Source organism: Sphaerodactylus townsendi, linkage group LG04, assembly GCF_021028975.2.
Source record: "Sphaerodactylus townsendi isolate TG3544 linkage group LG04, MPM_Stown_v2.3, whole genome shotgun sequence".
Taxonomy (NCBI): domain Eukaryota; kingdom Metazoa; phylum Chordata; class Lepidosauria; order Squamata; family Sphaerodactylidae; genus Sphaerodactylus; species Sphaerodactylus townsendi.
This window is the reverse complement of record NC_059428.1, coordinates 144387900-144410317: the sequence shown is the minus strand read 5'-3', so window position 1 is coordinate 144410317 and position 22418 is coordinate 144387900. Positions and strand designations below refer to the sequence as shown.

Sequence of the window (22418 nt, the reverse complement as noted above, 5' to 3'; positions counted from 1 at the left end):
TCTTCTTCTCACGCAGGAGGACATTTACGTGAGCTTCTGCCCCGTGTGGTGTCTTCAGACCTGGCTTGTTCAGGGTTCTAACCTTCGCTTCTCTCTCCCGGCATTTAGCCAACGTGGTGTCGCAAGATGCAGGCCATGGTCCTGACGCGCTGTCTCTCAGTGGCAACGGGCGCCTCCTGGCCTTCGTGGGACCTTCCAAATACATTGTGACGCTCATGGATGCCCATTCCCTGGATGAGGTACCTTCTTCTTACTCAACTTTCCTCCCAGCATGAGAGTGCGGTATAGTGGTTACAGTGCTAGACAAGGATCTGTGAGATCTTGGTTCGAAGATCTTGAGATCTTGGTTGCTCTGTCGTGGAAGCTTGCTGGATGCCCTGGGGCCGATTGCACACATTTCAGCCTAACCTACTGCACAGGGTTGTTGTGAGAATGAAATGGAGGAGAGGAGAAAGACTCTGGGTCCCTGTTTGGGGGAAAGACAATGGCCAAACGAATTAGAAAGTACTGCAGGATTTCTTGGGGTAGCAGTAAATGGACTTTGCGGGGGAAATGCAGAAGTTTCCAGCCTTCAAACATATAGAGGGGAAAGCAGAGCATGTTGGCAATCTCTTTTTAAAACTTTAGAATTGGGAGGATCTGGAACATGGTTTTACCCACTGGGGTGTTCGTCATGCCAGATAGTTGTCTGGCTGTGCCTGGCGAACAACAGCAGTTTCTAAGAAATCACTAATGTTATTTGCAATCCACCATTCTGCCTGAGATTTAAGGCAGATTACACAGCAGAAGCTAATACCATGAATTGGAAAAGGCATCTAATAAGCAATGTGGTAGGACTGGAGAAATTGGAACAAAGCACAACATTTTAAAGAAGCAGTTAAGGGTATTACGTGAGTAGAAGCTGGCATCACTGAGAACAAAATAACGCGATACTTAATCTGTTCAACAGCTACTCAGGATAGATGTGAGCATTTTGGATTTGGAGAGCACCGCTCTTGACGCAGCCGTGCGGCTCCGGTTCGCCCCGTCCTCTCTCGGCCACCTTTTGGTGACCACTTCCTCCCGGAAGATCCTTGTTCTGGATGTGAAGTCCGGACAGCTGATCAGAACGGTAAGGCATGGGTGGCAGCATTTCTCGGTTGCAGGGTGGGTCCCCCCCCCCCCCCACACGCACACTGTGCTTGGGTCCCACAGCAATAACTCCCAATGGCCGCAAAATTCTGAAATCCACTGAATGATGTAATGGGCGTCACTTTAATTTGTTCCTCTTGGCCTCCAGGTGTTATGAACTACAGTTCCCATCATCCTCTGCCAGCATGATGCTGGCAGGGGATGATGGGAACTGTAGTCCATAACATCTGGAGGGTCGCAAGTTCAGCTTCCTGCTTGGGTGCATTTATGACCCTGGCTAGTCATCCTTTTTTTGGGAAGCTGTATTTGGATCAGCAAACAGGAGACAAGTTAATGAATTTTGCCTTTTCTGTCACCACTGACATAAGTTGGCTGTACTTGGGATTGTGTGAGGCATGTTTTGAGATGGGGGTGAATTTTCTTTGCTGACCCTTTATTATCAGTGTGTTACTCAAAATATTAAACACAGAGATTCACACAGAGTTTTACATGATCTCTGTTGTATAATAGCGGTTGTTACATTAAGACACACAGTTATTCTAGTGATTCAGTTTTGTGTTGGTTCTTTCCCCTTCTGTTGTGATTGCTCACGTGTCGGCAGTTGTGGGGATGGCTAATGCCGCTCGGGAAGGGGGCAGATGTTGCCCAGAGGGGCCCCCACTGGTTTACCCTTGTGTTATGATGGCAGAATAAAGCATCCAAGCTTTTGGTATTTTGTAACACATAAAGATCAGACAGGAATGGTTTGAGCTGCAGGGAGTGGACCCCAGACTCCAGGATTATAATTACCGTCATAACCTGCCAGCATGGTCAATTGGCCATGCTGGCAGGTGCTGATGGGAATTGTAGTCCATAACATCTGGAGTGCCAAAGGTTCGCCACCACTGGCCTATCTAGTCCGGCATTCTGTTTCCCGCAGTGACTAACCCGTTGCACCATTTGGGGAGTCCACAAGCAGAGCATCGAGGCAGATGCTGTCCTTCACTGTTGCTTCCAGCCCCCTTCAGTAATAAGTGTTGAGAAACACTGCCTTTGGACATGGAGGTTCCACTGAACCTTTCCTAGTTGCCCTTGAAACCCCTCTAAGTTCCTCGTAGCCTCTCCTTGTTACGGAATTTGCTGTTGCCCAGTGGTGATGTCCCCGGCACCTTCCACCTCACAAGAAAACGATGGAGTCCTTGAGAGCCAGTGTGGTGTAGTGGTTAAGGGCAGGTGGATTCTAATCTGGAGAACCAGGTTGGATTCCCCACTCCTCCACCTGAGTGGCAGAGGCTTATCTGGTGACCCAGATGTGTTTCCACACTCCTATGTTCCTGCTGGGTGGCCTTGGGCTACTAGTCACAGTTCTCTCTGAACTCTCTCAGCCCCACCTACCTCACAGGATGTTTGTGGTGGGGGTGGGGGGTAGGGAAAGGACAGGAGATTGTAAGCCTCTTTGAGTCTCCTTACAGGAGAGAAAGGGGGGAGGTATAAATCCAAACTCTTCTTCTTCTCTTCTTCTTTTGGCAACAAAAGAAGGTCGGGTCTGTGACTGTCTGTGGGTTCCTCTCTGTCGCAGGTGTCCCAGGTGCACAAGGAGTCGTGTTCTTCATTGGCCTTGAGCTCGGACAGCCGCTACCTCCTGACTGCTGGCGATCGAGTTATCAAAGTGTGGGATTACGGGATGAGATATGAAGTCAACTCCCAGGTACTGCCCCCAAGAGGAAGAGGTGCCTTCTCTCTGGATTGCCGTCTCCTCCCCCAGGCCGCTGTTAAAGCCAGAAGACGTCCCTTACAGCCAAAGGCTGAACTGTGACCCCTTTGAGTGTCAGTTTACACGTGTGGATGCTCCCATAGTTAGAACAAACCGGGAGGAACCAGCAGGTATGACACTGCCTGCCAGGGGTGGCCTGGATGGCTCATTCTCTCTCCTCCAGCACGGTGTAGAGTAGTTAAGAGTGGCCGACTCTAATCTGGGGAACCTGGTTCGATTCCCCACCCCTCCACATGACCTTGGGCCAGTCACAATTCTCTCTGAACTCTCTCAACCCCGCCTACCTCACAAGGTGCCTGTTGTGGGGAGAGGAAGGGAAGGAGTTTGGAAGCTGCTTTGAGACTCCTTGTGGTTGTGAAAAGCAGGGTGTAAATCCAAACCCTTCTCTTCTTCCCTTCCTTTTTGAGCAAGGGAGTTCTTAACTAAAATCCAGAGAGTAATGTTTAATATAGATCGCCTAATCAGGGTTCTCCCCGTTAAGGTTCTCTTTTTGTCCTGAGCAGCTGTCTTCCAAGAGGACAGCATCTGCCACTGAAAGAGGGGGAGACGCACCAGTATCTGCTTTCCTTTCAGGTGTTCATTGGCCATTCGGAGCCTGTGCGGCAGGTGGGATTCACCCCTGATCAACGGCAGGTCATCAGTGTCGGCGACGCCATCTTCCTCTGGGACTTCCTGGGCGCATTGACCAAGGAACCTTCCAAGGACAAGCAGGAACCGAGCATTTCTTCAGTCAAAGGCTCCCCGTTGCCTCGGGAGGGGAGTGTCTCCTCCCCCGGCAGGTCCACGTGTGTGTCTGTGGGTTCGCCTCCCAGTCATCCGAACTCCAGGCTCCGTCACGGCTCCCGAACCCATTCCTCGATTATTGAGACCTTCAGATCTCCAGGAGCTGGTAAACTTGCATCTGTCTTTGAAATACCTTGCTTTGTGAGATGCCAGCGTGGCGCAGTGGTTAAGAGCAGGTGGATTCTAATCTGGAGAACCGGGTTTGAGTCCCCACTCCTCCACCTGAGTGGCAGAGGCTTGTCTGGTGACCCAGATGTGTTTCCGCACTCCCGCATTCCTGCTGGGTGACCTTGGGCTAGTCACAGTTCTTTGGGACTCTCTCAGCCCCACCGACTTCACAAGGTGTCTGTTGTGGGCAGGGGAAGAGAAAGGAGCTTGTCAGCCACCTTGAGTCTCCTTACAAGAGAGAAAGGTGGGGTATAAATCCAAGCTCTTCTCCTTCCCTTCTTCCCTCCACAAATTCCACACAAGGCATAGAACTGTTGTCCGTGGGAAAAAGCAATAAAGCGGAACATAATATTTTTCTGAACCATCCAGACCAAGCCAGAGCAGTTGAAATTAGGGAGATGTCCACAGGGTTATTTGGCCTCTCTCGTTCTGTCTCACAGATGCTAGTCGAATAAACAATAGTCTCGAAGCGGTTCAGGATTTGGCTCCCGGGGCCAGCGATACTCCTCGCAAGCAGGCGCCTTTGCCGACGGTGATCTTTCCGCCGTGCCTGGATCTCAGCTCTATCCAACGGATGGTTCATCAGGGTGAGTAAAAATCTTGCCAGCGCCCTTGTCGATTCCTAGTCCAGGTGGAGGCAGTGGCCGCACGCTTCCCGAACGTCTGCAGCAGTGTGGGACAAACGCTCTCAACGGTCTCCCGTTTTCCTAGCAGCCAGTACCCAATTCAAGTCGCGAAGGGTGCAGCGGTCGGGAGAACTGTGGATCCTTTAAAAAAAATTAGGTGGAACCGGCTGCATTTTATGGGGACTCCCGATCAACTCCAGTAAATGTAGCCTGCTGAAATTGACCCTATTCTGTAAAGCCAATTGATATTTCCGGCCAATTCCTCTCCTCCCATTCACTTCTTCCCCTTCAGATACCTTTTCAGAATCTGAAGCAGAGGAGGAGGAGGCCTGTCTGACCGGCGATGCCGGCGAGGCTGCAAACGGGGCCAAGGCCTGCTCTCTTCTTGCCACAAAGGAAGCCGCGAAGAATGAGGAGCCAGCGGTTGTGGGCCCTGCCGTCATTCAAGCTGGTTCAGGGGCCTGTAGCAGTGCACGAGAGGGTAAGCTTCGTGCAGTGGTTAAGAGCAGGTGCACTCTAATCTGGAGAAGTGGGTTTGATTCCCTCCTCTACCACTTGAGCTGCGGAGGCTTATCTGGTGAACCAGATTAGCTTGTGCACTCCAACACACACCGCCTGGGTGACCTTGGGTTAGTCACAGTTCTTCGGACTCTTTCAGCCCCACCCACCTCACAGGGTGTTTGTTGTTTGCGGGGATGGGAAAGGAGATTGTAAACCCCTTTGAGTCTCCTTACAGGAGAGAAAGTGGAGATATAAATCCAAACTCTTCTTCTTCTTCTTTTCAAACCACGTAGCCCTTTGGCGTGTGGGAGGTTTTGTCGTGGTCCGTGGCAGGGTGCGCTCTGGATCCTCTGGAACCTTTCCATCTGTGGCAGGGGTCATCCACTAGTTAGCTGTAACCCAGTTCATGCACAGATATATGCGTGTGTGATGTACACAGTTGCCAGATGTGTCTTCTCTTTTGCGCCAGAATGTCAGAAGGCAACGAAGGGGCCCGAACCTGAAAACATCCGCCCGGACTGCTACAGGCATTTCGCTCCTCGTTTCAAAACATCGGTGCCCTCTTCCAAAGTAAGAACTAACTTAACGCTGCAAAGAATCAGTGTGGGGCAGAAGCGGGGTGTGTGTGTGTGTCCCTGTGTCATCTGCTGATACCCTGTTTCCCCGAAAATAAGTCATTCCCCGAAAGTGAGACATAGCAAAGTTTTTGTTTGGAAGCATGCCCGTTGAACAGGATATCAGAGCATGCAGCTGTGGAGCAGAAAAAGAAGACATCCCCTGAAAATAAGACATAGCGCATCTTTGGGAACAAAAATTAATATAAAACACTGTCTTATTTTCGGAGAAACACGGTAGATATAAGTACTTTAGTTTCTGTCAGACTGTAGCTTTGCACTGGGGTATCCCCAAGTTGTCCCCCAAAGGACAGAGCTGTGCAAACCAAGGAAGCAGAGATGTGCAAATGGAGACAGGCTACATTTTCAAAATGCCCCACTGAGTTTTGTTATCGCAACATCCACAGCCCCACCCTGCTTTGCTTCAATGTTACCTGTATATCTATATGTGAAGTCTGTGAGTTAACATAGAAACCTGAATTCTAAAGTTCCACTACTTGGTAAGGCGGCTGAAACAGCTGGTACATTTGGGGGCTGGTACAATTTTCAGAGCCCTCCGGTGTGTCCAAGGAGTCACAGCAAACCAGCCGCTCTACACATGCCCTCCCTATCTTGACCATAATTTTGCTAGTCTCAAATAGAGGAAGAGAGAGAGAAGAGTTTTGGATTTATATCCCACCCCATTTCTCTCCTGTAAGGGACTTACAAGCTCCTTTCCCTTCCTCCCCACACAACAGACACCCTGTGAGGTGGGTGGGGCTGAGAGAGCTCTGAAGAACTGTGACCAGCCCAAGGTCACCCAGCTGGCGTGTGTTGGAGTGCACAAGCTAATCTGGTTCCCCAGATAAGCCTCCACATCTCAAATGACAGAGCGGGGAATCAAACCTGGTTCTCCAGATTAGAGGGCACCTGTTCTTCACCACTACACCACGCTGGCTCTCATTGCAGTGTTTCCTGAAACGTTATCTTGTGGAAGACTAGGGAGTTACAGATTTTACTCACAAAGTGGGAGCTTTCCAGAGGTCTGTCCTCAATACTTGTTCGTGACTGGGTTGGAAATCGTCTTTGCCATTCCTGCTGAAGCCGGGTCTGTTTGTCTTTGTCAGGCCTTTGCCCAGACTCTGGCCGACGCTGGAAGGCTGAAACTGAAAGCTGTCATTGGCTACAATGGGAACGGCCGAGGAAATATGGTCTGGAACCCAGATACAGGTATCGTCTGCATCCATGAAATAAAGCTGTGCATTTTTGTGCAGATCTTCCATTCCTCAGTCACGCTGGCTGGCAGCTGAGTTGTCCATAAATTACGCAAAACCCAGTCTAACTGGGAACTGTGTCTTCTGGAAAAGGCTGTGTGTCAGGCTGGGGTTCAGAGTGCCTTCACGTGGAAGTAGGCATCATTAAGGTCAGCTCCTCTCATGACTTCTTGGCTAGATTTGACACTCACCAAATGGGAGGTAGCCGGCCTTTGTTTGCTCAGAATTCTGAAGGTTCAACGGCCCAGGAGCAAGGAGACGTCTCCACCCGGCAGGATGTCCTCTTTCCTGTTACTTCTGGCAGCTGAATTTCCCCGCCATTTGGGAAGGGGAGAAGATAGCTGTGTGAGCTAACGGAAGAGAAAAGTGTGGTTTTGGGAGGCCTCTCTTGTTTTCCTGTTGAAAAAGGGGGATGCGGACGGGCAGTTCTAGACGCTGAACGTTAGCACCTCTTTCTCCGTCTCTCTCCAAGGTCTCTTTGCCTACAGCTGTGGTTGTGTGGTCATTGTGGAAGATCTTCACTCGGGATCACAACAGCACTGGCTAGGACATCCTGAAGAGATTTCGACACTGGCGGTCAGCCACGATGCCCAGGTACTGACGCCTCTTCGTGTCCTCTGTTGGCACAGGATGGAGTCCCAGCTAGAGTACCTTTTGGTTGCCTTGTAAAGACTTTCCCGTCACCTTTCCTTTGGTCTTCCAACTCTTCCTCCAGGTCGTCGCTTCCGCCTCCGGCCGCAGTCAAGGAAACCCGTGCTGCCAAATCTGCATCTGGGATGTGCAAACCAGGGCCTGCCGGAAAGTGCTTTTCTACCACGAGTCCCAAGTACAGGCCATGGCGTACTCCCGGGACGACCAGATCCTCATCACGCTGGGTGCGTCCAATGGGTAGCACCGGATGGATTGCTAAGAGTCGAAACATCTCAGGTTTTTCTCTCCAGAGAGCCTGCGTGGTGCAGTGGTTAAGAGCAGGTCCACTCTAATCTGGAGAACTGGGTTTGATTCCCCGCTCTGCCATTTGAGCTGTGGGAGCTTATCTGGTGAATTAGATTAGCTTGTGCACTCCGGCACATGCCAGCTGGGTGGCCTTGGGCTAGTCACAGCTCTTCGGAGCTCTCTCAGGGTGTTTGTTGTGGGGGGTGGGAAGGGTAAAGGAGATTGTAAGCCCCTTTGAGTCTCCTTACAGGAGAGAAAGGAGGGATACAAATCCAAAACTCTTCTTCTTCTCTTCAAAGAAAAAAGAGAGGAAATGGGGGGAAGGAGAAAAAGGGGAGATAAAATTAAAAATAGCACCTGCTGTTATCACATACAAATCTATGTGTTATCTGACAGTCCTGTGTTCAAATGCATTTCAGAATGTTCTCTTTTACCCGACTGTCGCAACCTTTCCCTAGATTGTGGGGTGCAATCTTGCAATCGCTTGTGAGTTCTTTTCCCATCCAGCATTGCAACCTGCTAAGTTTCATAAAGTTTTTTTTATTTCAAGCGAAAATAACAAAATAAGCATAAGCATAAGCATTTATTGTCATTGTGCACGCACAACGAAAATGTACAGCAGCATTCCTCGATGCACACAATTTCAGACTCATACCCCATCCTCACTTTCCCCTTCCTCCACCCATCCCTACACAGCCCCAAACACATCAACACGAAGCCGCGTAGTTTAGCATAGCCACAGCTCTAGAGCAGAAGCTGTCTCTAAGCCTCTTTGTCCTAGTTTTGATAGACCTGTATCGTCTGCCGGATGGTAACAGTTCAAAAAGAGAGTGTGCTGGATGAGACGGGTCTCTCAGAATATTTTGGGCTTTTTTTAGGCTTCGGGAATTATAGAGTTCTTCCAAGGAGGGGAGAGGGCAGCCGATAATCCTCTGTGCAGTAGTGATCACCCTTTGGAGCGCCTTCCTATCTGCCACTGTGCAACTGGAGAACCATACACAGATGCAGTAGGTTAAGACACTCTCTATAGCACAGCGGTAAAAGGACACCAGGAGTTTTCCATTCCGTTGTTGTTTCCTTAAAAGTCTCAGATAGTACAGTCTTTGCTGGGCCTTCTTAACCACTGCGGCAGTCTGTACGCCCCAGGTCAAGTCCTCTTTAATCATAGCGCCCAGAAATTTAAAACTAGCCACCCGCTCTACTTGATCTCCATTTTTTAAAATCTGTTCCCTTAGCAGAAAGTTCCTTTTAGAGGTTCATTGTCCTCTCTCACCAGGAGCCCCTGGTAGAGAGGTCCTTTCTGGACAAACCCCTGAGACGGAATCTAAAACCCTTTGTTTTCCCCCTCTCAGAAAAACTCTGTTCAGGCCATGAGGTAATTTAGGCCTTTGAAGTTGCATCCTGGCACTTTTGCACAGGATCAAAGACCCAAGATGCTTTTCACAGTCACATGTGACTTCCCTTTGCTGTAGCGATAGCATCATTCCATGACACGCCCCTTTTTGAGATGAAGTCTGTAAACTCCATGTTCCCATACTTCAGCTTCCTAATAATACTGTTTGCATAATATCACATGTTTCTAGCTAATGCATAGTTCAGCTAACGAGGGCAATGTTACTGGAGGGTTAATTTCGACACATGACCTTGACAATAGGGATTTCACTACTGGAAATGATATTATAACCAAACATGCTGAAATAGCATCGTTTCCTGTCCTCCCTCCAGAGATCAAAAGGCAAAGATGTTTTTCACAGTCATATGTGACTTCCCTTTGCTGTATCGATAGCATCATTCCATGACACCGACCATTAACCTTATTTCTATTCCAATACTCACTATATCTCCAAAAAGGTCTCAGCAAAGTAAGATGTGAGAGTTGAGTGTCTGGATTTTTATTGTTCAAACAATTTCATGCCATGTATTGAAATTGATTTGAACCAGGTTGGGGGGGGGGGGGTTTGGGGGCGAGGGAGAAGGGGGGCAGAAGTCTTCCAAACTCTTCTTGAACCTTTTCCAAAGCCCTCCCCAATGGCTTGTTTTCCGTTCCCCAGGGGACTATGCGGACAGGGTCATGGCCCTCTGGAACACCCACACCTATGAGCTGATGTCATCCACCCGCTTCTCCGAGCCCGTCCACGAAGTGGCCTTCAGCCCACTCCTGGCCGGGCACCTTGCCTGTGTGGGGAAAGGAGCCGTCGCCTTCTGGCTGATGGAACTGCAGGGAACAGACATCGGTCTGAAGGTATATCTTTTCTGCGCCAGGCTGTTTGAACCTTGAGACAGGAGGCCCCATCTTTTTGAGCCCGCAGGCACCTTGGGAATCCCAACACAGCACGGTAGACATACTCACAAACTGTTGCTACAAAAGGTGGTGCCTGCCACAAAACAGCCGCGCCATCTTTCAACTCGCCACACAGTGGGGTTCCTTGTGTCGTGGCGGAAAAAGCTCACAAGGCTTTCGACGGAAGGGTCGGCTAACACGCCTGTCCTTCTGATGTCAGGTTCACAGGGTCCCCGTCCCGGACGCCGTCGGGCCGGTGGAGCTGACCTCGATCTGTTACGGCGCCGACTGCCTTCTGTACAGCGGGACCAGCACGGGACAGATCTGCGCCTGGGACACGGAGACTAACCGCTGCTTCATGACCTGGGAGGCTGATGAGGGGGAGATTGGTGAGCGCTTGTGCCGCAAAACCCGCCAGGCTTGCGTCCGCAGGAGGAGCACCTTGGTCCAAAACCCAGCTCTGTTTCGGCTCACAGGCGCTCGAACGTCGAGCAGTTGGACTGCCTGGTTGAGCCGCAAAGAGACGCCGTCAGCATCTGGCCGTGTTCTTGAGCTTGGGACTCTTTAGTTTGGAGAGGAGACGTCTGAGGGAGAATATGATCGAAGCCTATAAAATTGTGCATGGGGTAGAAAATGTCGACAGAGAGAAATTTTTCTCTCACACAGTACTAAAGCCAGGGGGCATACATTGAAAATGCTGGGGGGAAGAATTGGGACTAATCAAAGGAAACACGTGATTGGTGTTTGGAATGTGCTGCCACAGGGGGTGGTGATGGCCACTAACCTGGATAGCTTTCAAAGGGGCTTGGACAGATTGATGGAGGAGAAGTCGATCTATGGCTACCAGTCTTGATCTGAGGTTGCAAATGCCTTAGCAGACCAGGTGCTCGGGAGCAGCAGCAGCAGAAGGCCCTTGCTTTCACATCCTGCATGTGAGCTCCCCAAGGCACCTGGTGGGCCACTGCGAGTAGCAGAGTGCTGGACTAGATGGACTCTGGTCTGATCCAGCAGGCTCTTTCTTATGTTCTTAATGTGGCTCTGCACAAAACCCCAAAACCCCACCCCCAGCACCACCTTGCTCCAGTATCTACAGCGACGAGGAAGTCCAGGCATTAATGGGAGGGAATCTCTTTCTCTTCCAGGAGTCCTGCAGTGTCACGGCAACCAGCTGGTCAGCGGCAGCAACACCAGGCGGATCCGACTGTGGTCAGTCGCGGCGGTCCAGGAGCTGAGAGTCCGAGGTTCAAGTGCGAAGTAAGTACATGCTGCAGGGCAACGGGGAATAGTTTCTGCAGAGGCTTGGAGCCTGCGTGCCTGGTGGGGGTAGCCACAGACAGCACCCGCGTTTCTTTTGGGGGGGAAATCAGCCCTTGAGTCAAGCCTTCCGCAGCCGAAGTGGAGAAGATTAATCCGCGCTTTCCTTTCCGGGCTGTAGATCCAGCTCGGTGGTCTTGGAACAGGAGATGACCCTGGACGGGACCATCGTGAGCATCACCTTTGACGCCGCCATGGACATGGGGATCGTCGGCACCACCGCGGGGACTCTGTGGTACGTCAACTGGACGGAGAACACCAGCATCCGGCTGATCAGCGGGCACAAGAACAAGGTGCCAGTCTTGAAAAAGTTCCTCGGTAGTAGACGTTAAGGGCTGGCTTGTAGGGCAGCAACCTTTAGGGACACCGGAGTCCTTTTAATCTCCCGCCTGGCCGAGGTGAGCCTATGATCAGAAGTTGCATGGCAGAAAGAGGAGGAGCCAGATGTTGGGGATGGCCAGGATTGAACCCGGGACCTTCTTCTTGCCAAGCAGGCGCTGTCCATCCTGAGCCGTGGCCCCGGGGGGGGGGGGGGGGGCGGGGCGGAAGGCCTCTTCCCTCGTCAGCCCTTGCTGTCTGTCTCCACAGGTGAACGAGGTAGCCTTCAGCCCCGACGAGTCTCACTGCGCCACCTGCGGGGAGGACGGCAGCGTGCGGGTCTGGTCTCTGGCCAGCATGGAACTGGTGGTACAATTTCAGGTGCTCAACCAGGTCAGTCCTGAGCTGTGCTTGGCTCCTACGGTTTTCTTGGCATTTGCAAGAGTTGAGAGAGTCTTGTCGAAGGCTTTCACAGCTGGATTCAACTGGTTGTGGTGGGCTTTCTGGGCTGCGTGGCCGTGGTCTGGTGGATCTTGTTCCTAACGTTTCGCCTGCATCTGTGGCTGGCGTCTTCAGAGGTGGATCCCAGAGGGAAGTCTGTTACACACTGTGTCGAATGAGAAGGGAATGTTTTAGTGGGGTACGTATTGTCCATGTCCCAGGGTGGGGAACCAATCAGTAAGTGTTTGGGTGGAACTTGCTGTGCAAAGGTGTGGTGTGCCCCCCTCCCAGTTCGTGGGTCCCCAATATCATCGGGACCCACCATTGGGACTTATGGGTCCTTAATACCATCAGGACCCACTACCTCTCCCTCCTCCTTCTAGGAGGATTAGGTTTAGGTGGGATGCCATCTTAGGATACAACTGCTGTCTTTATTATAATTAGGGAAGTCTGATTATGATGATTTTATATACGGTTTTATGCTGTACACTGCCTAGAGCCCTTTGGGGATGGGGCAGTATATTAAATTAAATAAATAAATAAATAAATAATAATAATAATTTGTGAATGCAAACCCCTTTGTCTCACAGATGCTCAATCTTTCATGATGTGGTACTTTTAAAACTCTTCCCTGTCTTAAAGAAGAGGGCAGGGTATTACACCGAGCTAAAGAGAGAGCCTGGCGGAGTTTAGGCTCAGAGAGGAAAAATAGATATTCAGTTGCGCCGGGGCCACTTGGGATACCAAGGAAAAGGGGGGAACAGAATGTACAGTCTAGAGGTGCCTTTCTTAAAGAGGCCAGGAAAACAGAGAAATTGGCCACAGTGCCTTTCTTCCCTGCACACACACACCCCTTTCCAAATTTGGTTCTGAGGCCTTCCTGACATGTTCCCTCCTGCCCCAGAGTTGCATGTGCCTGGCCTGGAGCCCGGTGCCCGTTTCCCTCAGCGGGGTAGAAGGCCAGCATATCGTGGCAGGCTACAGCGATGGGACCCTCCGGGTTTTCGGTATTTCCCGGACGGAGATGGAACTGAAGATGCACCCCCACTCAGTTGCTGTGATGGCTCTCAGCTACTCCGCGGATGGTAAGAGCTTGGCGCCTTCACGGGTCATTCCTTTTTGGATCACGCCCTGGGGATCGCACCTTAGTGGTCATGGTTTCGTGTGGTAGGGGCAAGGGCACTCTGGACTCCGAACTTCCCTGCTTCTGTCCCGCTCTTTCCCTCCCCTCCCCGAAAAGTGTTTCCAAACTAAAATAGTATACTTTAGGATGATGAGTATCTATAAAGAATAGTATTCTTTATAGATTGAAGTCTATAAAATTAGGCATGGGGTAGAAAATGTTGACACAGAGAAATTGTTCTCTCTTTCTCACAATACTAGAACCAGGGGGCATACACTGAAAATGCTGGGGGAAAGAATTAGGACTAATAAAAAGAAACACTTCTTCATGCAACGTGTGATTGGTGTTTGGAATATGCTGCCACAGGAGGTGGTGATGGCCACTAACCTGGATAGCTTTAAAAAGGGCTTGGACAGATTTATGGAGGAGAAGTCGATCTATGGCTACCAATCTTGATCCTCCTTGATCTGAGATTGCAAATGCCTTAGCAGACCAGGTGAAGGCCATTGGTTTCACATCCTGCATGTGAGCTTCCAAAGGCACCTGGTGGGACACTGCGAGTAGCAGAGAGCTGGACTAGATGGACTCTGGTCTGATCCAGCAGGTTAGTTCTTATGTTCTTATGATAAGCAGCAGTGGCATAGCGGTTAAGAGCAGGTGTACTCTAATCTGGAGAACCGGGTTAGATTCCCCGCTCTGCCACTTGAGCTGTGGAGGCTTATCTGGGGAATTCAGATTAGCCTGTGTACTCCCACACACGCCAGCTGGGTGACCTTGGGCTAGTCACAGTTCTTCGGAGCTCTCTCAGCCCCACCCACCTCACAGGGTGTTTGTTGTGAGGGGGGAAGGGAAAGGAGTTTGTAAGCCCCCTTGAGTCTCCTATAGGAGAGAAAGGAGGGATATACCGTATACACTCGTGTATGTCGAGTTTTTCAGCACCTTTTTAATGCTGAAAAAGCTCCCCTCGATTTATACTCAGGTCATACTCAACATTTCTCCCCTGATCAAAAATCCAGTTTTGAAGGATTTTAACTCTGGTGATATAGCTTGGTTGCTGAGCTGAGGTTTTTGCACTTTTAAAGTTATTGTTGATATTGTTAAAGTTATTGGTTGCTGATTGAGCTAAGGTTTTGCACTTTTAAAGTTATTGTTGCACTTTTAAAGTAGTTTACATTTCACCTACTGATGCCTCAATTAATGTAATTTTATTGGTATCTATTTTTGTTTTTGAAATTTACCAATAGCTGCTGCATTTTCCACCCTCGACTTATACACGTCAATAAATTTTCCCAGTTTTTTGTGCCTCGACTTATATGCGGGTCGACTTATACACGAGTATATACGGTAAACCCAACTCTTCCTCTTCTTCTAAAGCTCGCTGTAACCAAATCAGTTAACTCTGGAAGGAAGCCGTGTGGCAACTTTGAAGGAGGGAAAGCGTTCCTTTGAGGTGGACATTCATGGGCAACTATCCAGCATTCAACCAAGAATAATATCTTCTGTGCTTTCCTTCCGGCGGAGTCCCTTTTGTGCTCTAGTTGGCATTCGTGAGGATTACTTGGTGGGGTAGACAGGCTTTGGAGTGGGGTGTCTGTGTCAGTCTGCAGCGGGTCTCTTCACTGTCCGCTTGGTCTTTAGGAGAAATCATCTTATCCGGAGACAAGGAAGGCCTGGTGGCCGTCAGCAGCCCACGAACAGGGATGACAATCCGAGTCCTGACCGACCATCGATCGTCTCCCATAAGCATCATTGACGGCACAAGGAAACAGGTGAAGCCGTCGCCTCCGCAGTGTTGGAATGAATGCGGCAGGTTGACTCACGTCTTGGGTAGAGGCGTGCGGTGTTATCTTGTGTCCCGTGACTCTGTCCATAGCCCTTGTATGATTCCGCTTTGGCGTTCTCTTCCAGCACGCTGAGCTTGGGGTGGAAGGCACTGATCTGTGGCTGGCTGCGAGCGTGGATCGGCGCGTGAGCGTCTGGGTGTCCGACTGGATGAAGGACAAATGCGAGCTCCTTGATTGGCTAACCTTTCCAGCTCCTGCGGGTCCCGAGGTGAGGCCGTCTTTGGGGCCTGCGGTCTCAACTTTCTCAGAGGCCTGAGTCGTGCTTTTTAGTCGGGGGGGGGGGGGGGGGGGGGGGGGCAGTGGCGTTCCTGCCTAGGGACAGGGGGTACCCTCTGTCCCCGGGCGCCCCTCATTTGGTCACATGGGGGGGCGCCAGCATTTCAGGGTCGTTTGTGGGTTTTTAAGAGTTTTTTAAAGAGTGTTTTTTTCCATCGTTCCGTATACCTGCAGGCGCATTTCTGGGACTAGCTATAACACCTGCAAAATGGTGGGCCCCCCCTTGCCTTGCGGGTACCATCCAGAGACTGTCCTGATGATTAACTATCCGAATTTGGTGGTGTTGATGTTTGTGTTTTGGTTTAGGGGCAGCAAAGTTATATGGACTCCCCAGAAGTTGCCCCATCCCCATTGTTTTCAATGGGGAGACTAACCTGGAGATGGGGCTACCCATTTGGGAGAGCTCGCATAAACATTGGGTCCACCCTGAACATAACCTTCACCAAGCACTTGGGTGGTTCATCATAAGAATGAAGTTAACAGATGATACCCTGAAATTTTGGTGTCACTAGGCTTTAAAAGAAATCACACTTCTTCCAGGCACCCCAAGAAATGTGCCCAAGATTCTTTTGTTTACTGCAGTGACTTTGCTCCAACTTGCTAGCCAATGGGGGAATTTCTAGAAGGTGTGTAGGGCAGAAGCTGCACATTTTTGAAGATAGAGGACCAGACTTTCAGGATATGGCTCCAGGAGGAGCCTCACTGGTAATAGCCAGCATCCAGGTTTGGAGACCTTTGCTTCTGGGGGTTCAATTTATAGATTGGGCCCCCAAAAGGCTTATATTTTGTTTCCCACGCTCCTGCACGGGAAAGCCTGTGGCCTGAGGTTCTCTCAAGAACTATCTCAACTCCACCCCCCCCCCCACTCCAGAAGCTAAAGCTCACCAAGCTTGGGATGCTATTACCAGGAGACCTCCTGGAGCCACTTTGAAAGTCTGGCGCCTCTATCTTCAAAAATGTTGCAGCCATTTTTTGCCTCCAGAAATTCTCTCATTATGGCTACAATGTGGAGCAAAGATCACTGCAAAACAAAGAATCTTGGGCAAATGTTCTTGGGGTGCCTGGAAGGGGTGTATTTTTAAAGCTAGTGACACCAAAATTTCAGGGTATCATCTATTAACTATTCTTTATGATGCTACCCAAGTTTGGTGGGGAAGTCATGTTCAGGGGGACTGAAGTTATGGTCCCTCAAATGGGTAGCCCCCATCTCAGGTTAGGCTCCCATTGAAAACAAATGCGAGATGGGGGCATTCCATTTGGGTGTCCCATAACTTTGCTGCCCCTGAAACAAACATCGCCAAACTCAGGTGGTACTCTGCATCCAGGGCAGTCTCCTATGGATGATGCCCTGAGAATCATGGTGCCACTAGCTTTAAAAATGCACTCCCTGCAGCCTAAAAAAAACACCAAAAATACCCCCCCAAAACCCCGGAAATACCTTGCATTAGCATTTGTTTCATATTTGGGCAAGGACATAATCCGGACAATTTTTTGTCCGAAAGTGCCCAAATTTGCTCCAGATTCCAGCTTTGAATCTTGCTATTTGTTTCATCTGAATCTCCAACTCTCAAAAAAGTGACAAGTGCTTTGTTTCAGAGGTGGGGGAGAATCACTTACAAACAGCATCACTTTCAATTTTGTTTAACTGCCGGGGACCCCTGGATTCTGCTCTCCCTTTAAGGTAGGTTGAAAGAAGAATCTGAGCTCCCTAGTTTAAAAACACACCATTGAAAAGTGATGCTGTTTGTGGGTGGATTCAACTGGAGAGGTGTTTTTGTGAGGAGATGATGCTGAAGCATTTGTTTGAGTAAGTAATGTTTTTGCACTGGGGGTGATTTGTGAGAGAGATTTACATGCTTAATACCCACTTTGCACTGGCTTAGAGTTGTTTCTAAGGTTAACAACCTACCTCATAGGGTTGTTGTGATTAGGAAATTAGGAAAAGAGTTGGTGGGGAGAGAGCCATGTATGTTTTGACGGGAGGGGGAGGTGTTTTGTGAGCTGGTACAAAAAATCATTGTTTGGTCATGGTGGGGGAGGGTGGCAGCCCATACGCCGGGCGGGGAGGGGGGCGCCAAACTCAGGTTTTGTCCCCGGGCGCCAGTTTGCCTAGGTACGCCCCTGGGTGGGGGTGATGGGAAGGGGTGTTGTTTCGTATCTTACTGGGCAAAATTGTCCTGCTCTTGAAAAGTTAAGAACAAGTTTATTGTTCTCTCTGGTTTTCCTTGGCCTTTGTCAAAGCAACGTGGGAGAAGATGCAGGCTGCGTATAGTTCAGGATATCTAGGGAACTGTAATATCGGTGTCCGGTAGTACTTTAAAGTACCAACAAGGTTTCTAGGGCGAAAGCTCTTCAGAGTTCTCTCAGCCCCACCCACCCCACAGGGTGTTTGCTGTTGGGGGGGGGGGGGGGGAAGGAGATTGTAAACCCCTTTGAGTCTCCTTACAAGAAAGGGGGGATATAAATATATAGCTTTAAAAGGGGCTTGGACAGATTGATGGAGGAGAAGTCGATCTCTGGCTACCAATCTTGATCCTCTTTGATCTGAGATTGCAAATGCCTTAACAGTCCAGGTGCTCGGGAGCAACAGCCGCAGAAGGCCATTGCTTTCACATCCTGCATGTGAGCTCCCAATGGCACCTGGTGGGCCACTGCGAGTAGCAGAGAACTGGACTAGATGGACTCTGGTCTGATCCAGCTGGATTGTTCTTATGTTCTTATGTTCTCTTAAATCCAAATATAAATCATCTTCTTCATCATCATCATCATCTTCTTCTTCTTCGCTTAGAAAGTCAGAAGTAGTGCTAGGTGGGGTGTCTATTTCAGAAGAAGGAAAATACTCCCCCCACATCCACAGAGGCAGAAATAACAATTCCGAAACAATTCCGGTTTAGTTTCATTCTGATTTATTCAAATTTGAGCGGCTCATCCCCATCTCACCCCATCCCTGGTAATGATTCCTTTTTTCCCTTTGCTCCCCCAGGTCCCTCGCCCTTTGCCTCCTAGCCTAGCAGCATTCTGCCCTTGGGACAAGAGCACGGTCGTCTATTCCGGTTTCGGGCTGCGGAAAGAAATCCTTCTCTACAGTCTGCTGCAGAAACAGGTGCCTCCCCTTCCTTGATCGCTCGACGGGGGTCTCGTGCAGCCCGTCCCCAACGGTGTTAAGCAAACTAGGCTTCACGAATGTCTCTGGCCAAATCGTGGGCGGTGACTGACTGGGGGCAAGCCAGGCCCTCTGCCTTTTTTGCTTTCATTCTCAGTCCCCTGTCTACAAATGTGAATATTTATTGTAAACATACGTGTTAATTTTTTAAATTAACAACACAGTGCTCGTGATGTGGAGTTGCCACGCGTTTAGTTCATGCACAGTGCAGTGGAATGTGGAATCACTCCAGTAATCAAATGTTTAAATCTCTCCCCCCCCACCTCCCCACAACAAGTCTGGTTGGCTGCTTCTGGGGAATTTTTTAACATGTTTGAGCATTTGAAAACAGTGTGCCCCTTCCTGCAATCTGGCACAGTGCATTTGACCGCTGACCCTTTCCGGGGTCTCTGCGGTGTCTGTTTTGTGGAGTCTGAGCTTGTAACCTTTGGTCAGGCTGCTGTTCTGTGGAATGCTGGCTTATCTGTCCCTCCAGTTTGCATAATTTCTGCCTGCTTTTAGGCAAACCCATCCACGTTCTTGGCATTCACACGGGCACACAATTTCTGCCTTTTTAGCACAGGCATCAAGAGGCTGAGGTTCCAGCCCCTTCTTGTTGTGTCTTGGGACGAAAATATAAACGTGTTCCCCTTCCTGTCTTGCTACCAGCACACCTCCTATGCAAACCATAATATGGGCACTGGCTCTCTATTTTCAGTGTCTAACGTTTTGAGGTATTGGCATAGTGGTTAAGAGCTGGTGGACGCTAATCTGGAGAACTGGGTTTGATTCTCCACTCCTCCATATGAGCGGTGGACTCTTACCTGGTGAACTGGATTTGTTTCCCCGCTCATACACATGAAGCCTGCTGTGTGACCTTGGACCAGAGACAGTTCTCTTTGAACTCTCTGAGCCCCACCTGCCTCACAGGGTGTCTGTCTTGGGAAAAGGAACTGGTAATCTGCTTTGAGACTCATTAACGGTAGACAGAACTGGGTGTAAAAACTGACTCTCCTTCTTTGTACGTAGGTGATCGAGAAAATCCCCTTGCCTTTCTTTGCCACGGCGCTGAGCTTGTCTCCGACCGACCGCCTCATAGCAGTTGGCTTCAGCGGTGGGTATGGAGATACTAGGATGTTCACACCTTCCTTGTAGCCAGAGCCGGACTTTGAAGACCCTAGATTGCAAGGCCGGCCTGCAAAGAGAGTAACCTGGTTGACCCAGATGTTGTGCCTCTTTTCTCCAGAAGAGGGCGATGGGGCATCAGGCAGGTGGGCAGCCAGGAAAGAAACTGGGATTTGATGAAGCCTGATCTTTTACCCAGTTATGATCAAGCACCTGTTTGTGCCCAGAAGGAGCAGAAAGTGGCTTATTTGTGAAAATGGTTTGATTGCAGAAGGCGATAAGGTGAGGTAGTTGACAGCCAGCGGGGAGGAATAATGTGGACATTTGTAACTTTCAAAAGTGGTTTTCTACAGAGGTATAGTTGATCCTTGCTTTCAATTTAGGCCTGTTGTTACCCTTGGTTGGGAAAAAAAGATGTCAAAATGTTATATGCTCAGGAGCAGCAGCAGCAGAAGGCCGTTGCTTTCACATCCTGTATGTGAGCTCCCAAAGACACCTGGTGGGCCACTGCGAGTAGCAGAGTGCTGGACTAGATGGACTCTGGTCTGATCCAGCAGACTTGCTCTTATGTTCTTAAGCTTACAGAACAGTATAAGGTGTTACATGTTGCCTGGCTTGTTTGCAGGAGCTAAGCAGAGAACTCTGCAGGGAGCCTGGTTTGTCCACGAGCCCTTCAACCAGGCCTGCTGATAATCTCTTACCTGCAGACCTTCAAAATCCCACCGTTTGTGAGCAGTGGCTGAAATTCTCCCGATGCTCAGCTCTGTACCCTGTGCCTGCTCCCTGGTTGTCCCAGCTAACGACAGCCCTGCCCGAAGGCGCACTGTTTGATCTTATCATTTGGCTTCTCCCACAGAGCGGCTGCTGAGGCTGATCGACCGCACGGCAAAGACCGAACAAGACCACCCGGGCCACGACGACGTGGTCTCCCTCTGCAGATTCACTCCGTCAGGGAACCGGCTCTTCACCATTTCCTATAATGAGCTTTTGGTGTGGGAAGTCCGGAACGGATGCTGAGAAAAGTCGTCTCCAGCGCTGCTTACACCTCTGGCCTGGAGCCAGAAAGAAAAGGACTCAGCCGCTGTGATGCTACCTCGTGGTACTGGGAACCCATGGCCAAAATGTAAATTGTCGCCAGGGCCCAGGGGTCTGAGTCGATGCCGCAGACAGAACCGTGCACAGGGAGGAGCTGTTATCTTGGCAGCCCGCATTAGATGTTTGGGGTAGGAGAGGTATGCAGTGTGGCAAACAGCCAGTGGGTAAAGAGGCTAAGAGTGAACTTGTGGTGTGGTGGAGGGAGGTTTATCCTCTGGATTTCTGTGTCCAATATTCCACTTCCTGGTTGATGTGAAGCGCTACCCTTCCTTGTTTTGGGGGGTCATCTTTGCCACAGTCTTGCCTCTGCTTTTCCACCTTGCTCGAGGACAGCAGCTGGCGTTTCGCGTGCCCCGCCGGCTAGAGCTTTCCTTGGGACAATTCCTGCTCTGCATTTAATCCGATTTCAGGGGCAAAAACTGGGGTAGTTTTTAACTGCGCTCTTTCGCCTGAACAGGGCAGGGGGCCTTCCTCCACCTCTGTGTTGTTGTTTTTTTAAAAAGAGACTGACGGCTTCCTAAACCAATCCAAGGCCAAGCCATCTCCCTCTGGCCCGTTCATAGCGTTCCATTTCCTGGCAGAGAAAAGAAGGCAGACTGATATTCAGCCAGACTTTGGGAATCTTGCTTGAGAAACGCAGAAGGGCACAGGAGACGGCATTTCTCCGATGGTGTACTAGTTGGCTTGAGAGACTGGATTGTTGTTATTGACAGGTGTGTATTCACAAATAGATAAGCTCATGAAGGTACATTCCTCTGCTGTGGATTCCTGTCCCGTCCCTCATCCTTACCATTTCTCAATTATGATTTTACAGTTTTGTGTCTTAGAGAGAGCTTCTGTTGATGAGCAAGTCTCCAAATGGCTGTGTTTTCTCAGCTGTGGCAGGAAGTTATATAAAAGCACCCCCCCACACACCGAAAAAGCCCCCCACGAATCCAGCAGGTACAAGATAACCAGATGGAAGGCAGCAGGTGGCAAATGCAAACTTACCCTCTGTTGTTTTTAAACAGTTGCTTTTATACACAAAATGTTTATCGTCGTCTGCCAGCGAAGCAACACAAATATTTTTATACTCTGCATTTGCAAGCCTAATCCCTGCTTAGGTTTTAGAATGCAGGAATCACTAAAGTTCCGCTTCCTCCCCTTGAGGAAAAGGGAAAACCCAGTTCTATCAGTCCACAGCGATATTTTATTTACTGGTGATTTGTTTTAGCAAAACGCAGATGCCGCTTGCGCTTGTGGGGAACTAGACTCCTAATAAATTGGCGTTCTTTTGTATTTTGAACCTGTGAGTTTTTCATTCGGAGTTCGATGGGAATAACTGATTGCGAACCTTTACTGTATGAACTCCAGGTGGGGAAAGTGTTTGCTGTTTCTAAAAGGGGGTTACTCTGACCTGGATGGTTGAAGCTAGCCCAGCCTATGAAACTTAAGCAGGTCATTCCTGGCTAGTATTTTGATGGAAGACCATCATCTTGGTCATCTGTTGCCTCGAAAACCTTACAGGATCACTGTAAGTCAGCTGCAACGTGATGTAGCAGTTTACAGTTTTGCTTACTCCCAGCTGTGCTGTCTCCTACGCAGTGGCGTAGGAGGTTAAGAGCTCGTGTATCTAATCTGGAGGAACCGAATTTGATTCCCAGCTCTGCCGCCTGAGCTGTGGAGGCTTATCTGGGGAATTCAGATTAGCCTGT

General features: G+C 49.8%; 1 protein-coding gene across 1 annotated transcript in view; it reads left to right on the top strand.

The window, feature by feature from the left end:
• WDR90 (WD repeat domain 90) overlaps positions 1 to 22009 on the top strand; it is a 39762-nt gene extending 17753 nt beyond the window's left edge. Inside the window, exons 22-42 of the mRNA XM_048495415.1 lie at positions 109 to 239; positions 950 to 1111; positions 2690 to 2818; positions 3458 to 3773; positions 4276 to 4422; positions 4754 to 4942; positions 5432 to 5532; positions 6683 to 6785; positions 7302 to 7423; positions 7545 to 7704; positions 9817 to 10007; positions 10267 to 10435; positions 11189 to 11300; positions 11482 to 11653; positions 11949 to 12071; positions 13024 to 13204; positions 14881 to 15011; positions 15151 to 15294; positions 18346 to 18465; positions 19534 to 19618; positions 20486 to 22009. Coding sequence (XP_048351372.1) covers positions 109 to 239; positions 950 to 1111; positions 2690 to 2818; positions 3458 to 3773; positions 4276 to 4422; positions 4754 to 4942; positions 5432 to 5532; positions 6683 to 6785; positions 7302 to 7423; positions 7545 to 7704; positions 9817 to 10007; positions 10267 to 10435; positions 11189 to 11300; positions 11482 to 11653; positions 11949 to 12071; positions 13024 to 13204; positions 14881 to 15011; positions 15151 to 15294; positions 18346 to 18465; positions 19534 to 19618; positions 20486 to 20646 — 3149 coding nt within the window. The 3' untranslated portion in view covers positions 20647 to 22009. The remainder of the gene's footprint in view (positions 1 to 108; positions 240 to 949; positions 1112 to 2689; positions 2819 to 3457; positions 3774 to 4275; positions 4423 to 4753; positions 4943 to 5431; positions 5533 to 6682; positions 6786 to 7301; positions 7424 to 7544; positions 7705 to 9816; positions 10008 to 10266; positions 10436 to 11188; positions 11301 to 11481; positions 11654 to 11948; positions 12072 to 13023; positions 13205 to 14880; positions 15012 to 15150; positions 15295 to 18345; positions 18466 to 19533; positions 19619 to 20485) is intronic.
• Positions 22010 to 22418: the final 409 nt, after the last annotated feature.